This window comes from Ammodytes marinus (assembly GCF_949987685.1).
Source record: "Ammodytes marinus genome assembly, chromosome: 6".
Taxonomy (NCBI): Eukaryota; Metazoa; Chordata; class Actinopteri; order Uranoscopiformes; family Ammodytidae; genus Ammodytes; species Ammodytes marinus.
This window is the reverse complement of record NC_137235.1, coordinates 27707962-27718233: the sequence shown is the minus strand read 5'-3', so window position 1 is coordinate 27718233 and position 10272 is coordinate 27707962. Positions and strand designations below refer to the sequence as shown.

General features: G+C 39.4%; 1 protein-coding gene across 1 annotated transcript; it reads right to left on the bottom strand.

Annotated features, from left to right (window-relative positions):
- Window positions 1-3374: 3374 nt before the first annotated feature.
- On the bottom strand, window positions 3375-10272 carry LOC307251517 (nicotinate-nucleotide pyrophosphorylase [carboxylating]-like; the record flags this gene model as incomplete). Its single annotated transcript, XM_080028885.1, has 4 exons — window positions 3375-3584; window positions 4074-4205; window positions 5761-5810; window positions 10257-10272. 4 exons carry the CDS (start codon window positions 10270-10272, stop codon window positions 3375-3377), a joined length of 408 nt encoding a protein of 135 aa, XP_079885011.1.

Genomic DNA, 10272 nt, shown 5'->3' with positions numbered 1-10272 from the left:
ACTCACGGATCATTTAAACTCCATAGACGACACAGGAAACATAAAATTCACACACGAAGAAGAAACCAACCAATCCATCGCTTTCCTGGACATGAAGATCCAACACAGGGACGACGGCAGCATAAAAATAAAAATATATAGGAAACCAACACATACAGACCAATATTTACTATGGTCATCAGAGCACCCCACAGCCCACAAAATGTCAGTAGTGCGCACATTATACGACCGCACTAGCATGATCACAGATGAAAAGGACAGACGAGAGGAGGAAAACCACATCAGGAATGCACTCACACACTGCCAATACCCAGGTTGGGCCATCAACAAAGGGAAGCAAGCAGTCCGGAAAAAAGAAATCAAGGAAAGGAAAAAGAAAAGCTCAGAGAAAACCGAACACCGAGGCATGGTGATACTTCCGTACATCAGGGGAGTCACAGAAAAGGTCCAACGGGCGATGAAAAAACATCTCATCAGCACGCCAGTAAAACCACACATCAAGCTACGGCAGGTGTTGGTGCACCCCAAGGACAAAATACAACCGGAGAAAAAATGTGACGTTATATATGAAATCCCATGCCTGTCATGCAACAAAACATACATAGGGGAAACTGGGAGGGCGTTCGGCACACGTAAAAAAGAACATCAAAAAGAATGTGAAAAGGAAACATCTGGAGCGCACACACGTGCACTGAAAGAGAAAGCGGAGCAGGAGAATCTAAAATCAGCCATCTCGGATCACTGCAAGAGGGAGAACCACATCATGGACTGGGAAGGGGCAAAGGTCATAGGGAAAGAGAGCAACAAGTTCCAACGTTGGATCAGGGAGGCAGTGGAGATCAGGAAACGGGCCCAGGGGACAGTAAACCGGGACGAGGGGGCATACATGCTCTCCCACACCTGGGATGCAGTTCTCCATAGAACGGACGGACAGCAGAGGACCAGCCGTCCCGCCTCTTCTGGCGGGACGGCTGGTTGTCTATAACATCAGCTGACACAACACGCGTCACAGCAACAGCTGACGCTTCTGAAGAAGACTGCAGGAAGTAGTCGAAACATGTCAAGGTACAAACAAATGAATACTAGTCTGTTTACATGAACATACAAGTTAATTGGTAATCCACACATTAGGGCGTTGTTGTTAAAGTGAGAAACTTGTGAGAAACATGCTAGAACCCTAGTGCCTTGATGAGTAAAACTAGAATGGTTTATGCAATGAACTATTTTTGCTTGAGTAAAAATAGCAATACCACAATATACAAATAGTCCAATAAGTAGAAATCCTGCCTTTTTGCTTGAAGTAAAGTACATACTACCTAGGGGGCAAAACCCCTTTTTTTTTGAAAAACAGACATGGAGCGTTGTAAAAGGTTGTTCACCAGAAATGATATCCAGGACCTTCCAGGATCCCAACCTGGGTGGACAACCTGGTCAACTAGCTGCTGGAAAGCTACAGGGGGCCGACATAGAGCAAATCAGAACCACTGTTTAAGCGAATGGGGGTGGGCTAATAGGGAATTTTTTAAACTTATAGATATCATTATGAAACTTTGCAAGTTGATTACTGACATTAAAACAACAACTTTTTGTATTACAGTATTTTCCAAAAAGTTTGAATAAATATGAAAAATCATCAATATCTTACTAATGATGCGTACATTTGCATATCTGCAAAGCCCCAAAATCTAGATGTTGGACAAAAGCAGAGTCAATTTGTTTTAAAATTTTGAAAACAAAACAAGTGTCCAACTGCCTTAAGCCTTTCCTAATCACAGTTCAAATTTGATCAATAACCCATAGAAAATGAATATTTTACACAGTTTTTTCCAAGGGAATGTCTAGCCGTTTCCTAAAATACCAGCTGGAGACTCCAAAAGGACACTTTAGGTCCATGGCACATGAAATGTAACTATGTAAAAAATTCATTTTCTATGGGTTATTGATCAAATTTGAACTGTGATTAGGAAAGGCTTCAGGCAGTTGGACACTTGTTTTGTTTTCAAAATTTAAAAACAAATTGACTTTGTTTTCTTCCGACATCTAGATTTTGGGGCTTTGCAGATATGCAAATTTACGCATCATTAGTAAGATATTGATGATTTTTCATATTTATTTAAACATTTTGGAAAATACTTTAATACAAAAAGTTTTTGTTTTAATGTCAGTAATCAACTGGCAAACTTTCATAATGATATCTATAAGTTAAAAAAAATCCCCATTAGCCCATCCCCATTCACCCCCATTCACTTAAACAGTGGTTCTGATTTTCTATGTCGGCCTGCTGTAGCTTTCCAGCAGCTTGTTGACAAGGTTGTCCACCCAGGTTGTGATCGTCGAAGGTCCTAGATGTCATTTTTGGTGAACAACCTTTTAAAACGCTCCATGTCCATAAAATCACTTTGCCCCCTGGGTATACTGTAAGTTAGCTATTAGCAGTGAAAGTACTCATATAATATAATAATGTAAGAATTCCATCACCAAAATTAATAATCATTACAGATGCATTGACAAGTGAGCAGAATTGTATTTTTGTCAAAGTGGAGCTACTTTCAACTCTCTAAATACAAAGTTATATAATATGTTACAATACATGATAAGTCTAATATGGAGAAGTGTTTCTGATAAACTTGTTTCAATGTACCTCCTTTGAGATATTTTCTCAGCCAAATACCCCTTGAACGGCCCCAAACATTACTGATAGAAATAAAAAAGCCTAAATAAATAATAACAATACAGTGATGTTCTATAAGTATCAGATTTAATAAAACAACATTGTAACTGAAAAAAATAATGATCAATAAACTATGTTAAAACACTGCTAGGACACTATGAAGGCATTGCAGTTGCATTTAATTGCATAATTTAAAAAACTAAACTTCCACTTCAGTAACCATACATACATAGACTTGTGCTTCACTGGCACAGTGACGTGCCATCAGTGTCTACTTGACAAAATTATAAGTGTAAAAACCCTTTTAATAATACAAATAATAAACTATAATTATAGTTGCACTTTTTATTGAGTGCAATTTTTATTGAACTAATTCAAGTACGATGATATTAGTAACTATGTATGACACAAACACAAACACACAAACACACACACACACACACACACACACACACACACACACACGCACACACATTATAACAGAAGGTCACTTCAATTATATCAGCCTACTTTGTCTTCTATATCATTTTATTCTGTGTCTGTAAATAGTCTTTTAGCTTTGCACAACCGCAAAATAAAATTTGTTGAATTTCTATTCACTTTCTCTCCTCATCAAATTGTTGAGGTCTCAATCTTACAACTTTAACCTGTGTTCTGGGGAAATGGATATTGTGTCATTCGTGAATACTATTTGTGCTGATTATCATTGGTTATGGCTTGAGTGAACGGCAGGTTTCTGAACCTTGAGAGAAAAGTCTACGACGGGGCAGCCCTGTGTTATGCAGCCCAGGGAAATGATGTCTACATGTGGGGAGAAATACAAGGCTAAGTTCTCTGGAGTCACTCCTCCACTGGCTTCTATCAGCAGGGTGGGGAACTCCTCCTTCAGTGCACCAGCTGCAACATGGAGCTCCTATAGGGGAGAGACAGGGGGCGGGGGAGGAGGGGAGGGGGGGTGTTAAGGCCAGACACTGAATAGGGTAAAATGTTTAATAGATATCATCATGAAACTTTGACAGTTGATTACTTTACAATAATGTGTTTGTAATACAATTTTGATCATGTTTGAAAATATGTAACTAATCATGTGTAAGTTTGCATCTCTTTAAAAACCCAAAATCTAGATGTTGGATAAAGCCAGAGTTAAAATCTCTATTCAATTTTAACAACCAACATAAGTGTCGAAAGATTTTACGGAACAGATTTTGGATTCAGACTTTTTTTCATTTTATATATCAAAAATGACAATGTAATGTACACTTTTGACCTTTGATTTATACTAGTGTAAAAGGAGACATGTTTTGGAAGCAAACTACAGTAGACAATAATCTTAAAATTGACCTGTGCTTGAAAGAACAATGAATGTGAAAAATGAGAAATGACGTGGGCTTGAGTTCCCCACCTGAGTTTTAAAGTTGTCCAGCATAACGATGTCTGCTCCTGCTCTGGCTGCCTCTCTGCCCTCCTCTGCAGAGCGGCACTCCACCTCAATCTTACTGCTGAAGCCACACACTGAGCGCGCAGCTTTCACGGCCTATAGGGAATAGATAGGCAAGGCAAGGCAAGTTTATTTATATAGCACAATTCAAACACAAGGCAACTCAAAGTGCTTTACAGGGTTTTTTTTCTTATGTTTTAGGTTGAACGTGTTGTAAGCACACCTGAGCCTACCACAGTCACTCAGTCTCAGGGTGTATTCACACTGGGAAAGTCCGCTAGTTCACTTGCTTTGGTCCAGACCAAATAGAGTTTAGATTTTTTTCGTTTGGTGTGGTCCACTTTCATATTGCCCCTTTTGCAAGTGAACCAGCATTAAGAAGTAAAACCACATATGATCTGAGGTCATTCATTCATTGGACAGACAAGCAGGAAAAACGAAGTAAAAACTGCGAAATATATAACAGATACGATATGGGGTTTAAAATAATAAATAAATAAATAAATAAATAAATAAATAAATAAATAAATAGGCCTACATCTAGCCTATAAATAAAATAAAAACATAAAATTATTGTTGTTTCATATGGTTATAATATGTAGGCCTGTGTCAATGTGTGGCTTGTAGCCTACGATCTGAAACATAATATTTACTGTATTTTTGCTGCTGGACGCGCTGCTCGCGAGGAATAGGCTCAAGCTGACACACAGCTGATTTAGCCGTGTGTCAGCTGGGTGTGAGTTTGGCGCGGCTCAGCTCCAAACTGACACAGGGATAGTATTGACGTAGTGCGTTTTGAAGCGCATCGAGACCACCTCTTCAGCTGGGTCTCGGAGCGTTTGTTTGGTCCGCCCCCGAGTGCGATTGCTGTATTCGCACCAGTCTGAAAGATGCGCACCGAAGGCGGAAGTGCATCTGAGTTCGTTTCAACTGAACTAAACACGGCATGTGTGAATACACCCTCACAGTCTCAGCTGTCAGACTTTGTTCAAGTCCTTTAGTAAATGTCCTGCCTCTGTAGTTTGTCTGTTTTCAATATGCTTGCTGTCAAAATCTCTTTTTGTCAAAATTAGTGAATATCTACTCACAATCGGCTGCCTGTCCGTGTGTTAAAACAAAGCCTGGACTTTGTAAACTGGTAAGTTGATAGCTATCAGATAGGTGGTTTTCAAAGTAAGATACTCCAACGTTATAAATTATGTAATATTTATGCTGGTGAACCTACAGAAGGAAAGAATGGACATACTAATTTGAATTCTATGAATGATTGAATATCTTATTGTTGAAATGTAAACTTGCTGGCGTTCATTGTGGCTCTAGGGATGGCAAGTGGTTGGATGGATTCTCATTTAGGTAAGGACATGCTTGGTCTCCAGAGGATGGATGATAATCACATTTCCTCTGACATTCCACTGAATGTCTCATCAAATTGTGGATGGACCACCAGGAAATGTGGTATATTTGTTTTTAATATATTTAAAAAAAGAAAAATCTAATTCTGGCCATTTTTTCTATTTTAGTTGTTCTCTTTAACACTGCTTAAATGAATTAAAGGCTGCTAGGAAACCTTTTTTAAAGGGACTGCTAATGCATACATGGCCCATGCTTTATTTATGTTTTACTGGATTCATGGTATATTGCTGCTGCCCACCTGTGTGATACTTCCTGATGCCCAGGGCCGGCCCTGACCAGTTTGGCGCCCTAGGCAAGATTTTAGCTGGCGCTCCTCATTGCATTGCAGTCAGGTCCACCACTGTTCATACACTCACACAGAACTGGATAGCTTTGTCTTTGACATTTAATTTTATTTTAGATAGAAAATAACCCACAAAATAAAAACCATATTACAAAACAAGTGACATAACATTAAAAAATTAATACAATATTACGATTCGCACAGAAAAATGCAGACGTTAAAATTATAATCTATTACAAGTATAGTTTAAAATTTTAAATAAATCATAACTTTGCATTGAATATAATTCCACACAAAAGCTATATTACAAAATTAAATGACAGAGACCTCTGGTTTGTACTGCTATTTAACTTAATTCCAACAGAGAGCTGTAGATGTTAAGACCTCATCTTCATATCTCAACAAGCTCACCTCACCTTGCTACAGCCTGACTACTCTTGCCTTTGGATCTATTGGTGAAGCCTTTATTCCTCATGCTGCATCACTGGGCTGTACTAAGGTGGAGAAGATGTCTGCAGGACAGGTGGCTCAAAGTATTTCAAATGAAAACCCGAAGAGAGAAGAGAAGTATACAGGTTGTTACATTATTTATATTAATACATGGTGAAACGCCTTAAAATGGAAATTAGATAAGATTAAACTCTTGTCATTAAAATGAAATGCAGTTTAGCATCCAACCAGAGTGAAGAGAAGCAGTAACTAATGGAAAGCTATATGTTAGTTATTGGAGAGTGTGTGGTGTTGTGTGTTGGTGGAGTGTGACTATGGAGATTAATGTATTTATAGCGGTGGCGCCGTTTCAGGTCCCACTCTTAAGCTAGTAGCTTTAAATTAGTAGTGAGCCACGCTCGTCTCTACCAATTGCACCACACGTGGCTTTCTTCCTGACGTTTGTAAAGTGTTAAAAAAGGTTTATTGATTGTTGTTAAAAATGGGTTAAGAAATGTAGTTGAAGTTAATAAGAAAATGTGTATGTTTAAATGCAGTGGCGGCTCGCCCATAGAGGGCGATAGGGCGCCGCCCTCCTTGAGCCATATCAGCAAAAAACGAAAATATAATAATGAATAATAATGATGTTTTTTTTTTTTTTTTTTGTATTAATAATCATAATTTATGATTTCAATACAGTTTGTACCTGCATCTAAGTCTGAATATCATTGTACAATCAGCGTCTGTGCTCTGTACCGTCACTCTGGGGCGATGTCGGGCTGGTTGAAAATCGCCCCCAGCGCTCTCATAGACATCAATGTAAAACTTTTTTTTTTCAAACTGCAAGCCTCGCAATGCAATCTCTATGGCAGGGGTGGCCAACCCGCGGCTCGCGAGCCGCATGCGGCTCTTTGCCCAGCTTCGTGCGGCTCTTCAGTTCATGTCAAATTATGTGATTATAATTTTTTTTTTTTTTTTTTTTTTATACTTTTTTTTTTTTGTGGGCCTATGTGTGTGCATGTTCGCAAACGTTTCATGCGGCTCTTACGTTCGTTTTACATGTTGTCTATTATTTCATTTTTTATTTTATTAATGTGTAGGCCCTATGTGTATGCCTGTTCGCAAATGTTTAATTGAGGACGCAACATAACGTTCGCAAACGTTTGGTGCGGACGCAACATAAAACTGCCCGCTCAGCTTGGAGGGAGGTTTTCCGTGAGTAAACTATTTGTGTCAAGTTCGCTCCGAAACAGAGTGGGAGAGTTCATATTTTTTGTTGAATGTTATGGCAGGCCATTCTGCCTTATATGCCAGGTGTCATTTGCGCATTTCAAGGCTTCAAATCTTCGGCGCCACTTCAGCTCTCTCCATGCTAAAAGTAAGTCCCACAAAGCAACATGCATAGTAAGAGAAAAACGCTATTTTAAATTGTTATATTTTTGTTTGTGGACTTGGTTGAACTGAGAGTTTGTGTGTGAGGCAGTGCACACAATGTTCATTGTTGAAAATGACTGCCCTGTCGTCTTTAGTACTGTAGGTGTCCAGTCCTGTCATTATCACAGGGGCGGCCTTAACGATCTGGGGGCCCGTTTCAAGTCCTAGTGTGGGGCCCCCTGTTTTTTTTTTTTTTTTTTTTTTAATAAATAATGCTTGTGCATGCATGTGCAAGCTCCCCGCGAAAATAAAAACGCCCCCCCCTGAAATCTTACTGGCCACCCCAGTGTCCCTCCCCCCCAGTTCAAATGTTATTTTTTATTTTCATTTTATTTTTTTAATTACATTTTTTTCCTGATATGTGTCCTAGTTCAGAGATGATATGGTTTTTTTTTTTCTTAACCTTTTTTGATAGGTAGTTGCCAAGTTCATCACACAAACACTCCAATCCACTGATATGAGATCAGTTTGCAATTTTCAATTACTAAATTAATGGTAGGACTGTGGCCACTAGAACTGGTCTCTGGTCAGCAAAGGTCTTGAAAACAGCATAAGTGTGCTTTTGACATGCGTGCCACCCATGCATGTGTATAGGCACGTGTCCCAGCAGATTTTTTAAATCTGAATAAAAAAAATAAAGTTTGTAGTTAGCGAGTGTAACATGTTCTTAGCAAGGGCAGACTTTCATAAATAAAGGTTTATTTTTTTAGCAAGATATTTGGTCAAAAGCTAGTGGTCATCCGTCCCTCTGTGCAGTTGTTAGGCATCTGGCTGCTAGCAAGTTATGTTGTCTTGCTAATTTTACTATTCATCTGAGCTGAAATAAATAATGACTTTTTCCTTTATTATCTTCGCCAGAATGCATCAGAATGCTTAGATTACATGTTAAAAAACACAACAAAAATCTTCAGGGGGGGATGCCCCCAGACCCCCCTTCAAGGGTTTAGTTTTCTGACAAACATTACAATGGATACTAACATGATTTGGGCATTTGGGATTATAAATCATCTTTGAATTGGTTGTACAGCATATCACATGCTATTCATTCAGGGGTGCGATGGCTACCCCACTCTAACTCTGTGGCCCACCTTGGCCACCCCCAGTCAAAATTTCCTGGAATCGCCACTGTGTGTACCCGTGTGTACGATGTGGCTCTTTGCAGTAACACAGTAAACACATTTGGCTCTTTGTCTCTGACTGGTTGGCCACCCCTGCTCTATGGGTTCCGGGGGTGCTCGCCCTAACGTGTTGTCGTCATACGTACAGTAAACAATAAACCAATTACAGTGACTGATACAGTCACATGTCCAGTATGCAGCCCAGAGCGGTCATATTCAAGACCAACACAACTTTATATCAACTCAGGCTAGGCTGGCAAGCTACTTACTTGATCGGACTCGGACTAGGTCTTTCCCAGACAAAATGTAACCATCAAGCAAGTATCTACCAAGATGGATTGGGGGATCTTATAAACGCGGATTTTCACGGGGCTCGTTTGAACGGCTAACGAGGCTAGCAGGATGCTAATGCGCTAACGCTCTGTCCTGCTGCCGCTGCATGATGATATGGACTGTATACTGGCTTTTTATCCATCCTGATGGCAGCACAGAGACCGCATGGATAACTTTGGGTGTCACCCCTATGCATCATCTCTCAGAAAAGGTAAAACAAACATTAAACATCAATCTGCATATACGAGCCAGCGCCGTTCAACAGCTGATCGGCTATTGAACGGCGATCAGCTGTTGATCGTCGTTTAGCTGACAGCTGCTTTCACCGTCCGACATAAACCCGCCTACCAAGTGCTGTAGACAGTAGTAACCCAAACCAATGTGATGATTAGCACTGTTAATGTTGCACATGCTATGCCAGCATCCATTTTTGTCTCCTAACTTTTAAAGGAAGCCTATCTGAGGAGCACACTGGTAGATGACAAGTTATCTGTGATGGCCACAGCCGGATAATTAAATCATTTTAGAGCTAAAATAATTTTATTCAAGAAATTAACTAACTTAATTTCCAAAAATACTGTACAGTGCAATGCTTGTCTAATGTTGCCAGAGTGGTTATGCCAGATGAACAGGAAAAACAAACAGTTAAATGCAATATGACATTGTCATATGCTATCTGATTTAGGTTAATTTTGGGTCATATTTCCCATCATGGCAACAATTGCCCCCCCTGAGATTATTGTCAGGAGCCGCCACTGTTTAAATGTAAGGTAAATGTTCAATATAGTTAATATTTACAAGGCACTGTTAGAACACTAGTCCAATAAAAACTTAATGGGTTTTAAGAGCATTAAAGGTGCAGAGACAAGAGAGATGAAACAACACTGTGTGAAAAGGTGTGTTTTGAATGTAGTTTTGAAGAACATTTTTAATGTCTAAATAGACAACATATACAGTGATATGATACTGGCTTTGAAATGTGTGGACGATGTGAAGTTACAGTGACCTTCAGTGAAGCTACATGTTGAATTAATAAAAGATAACTGATGGAGATTTGAAGAGACAAACCACCTTTCCCGTTTCAGCGTTATTTTCCTGTCTTTCAGTTATATATAATCTGTTCACGGGTGTCCCCACCTGGGACCCGTAACAT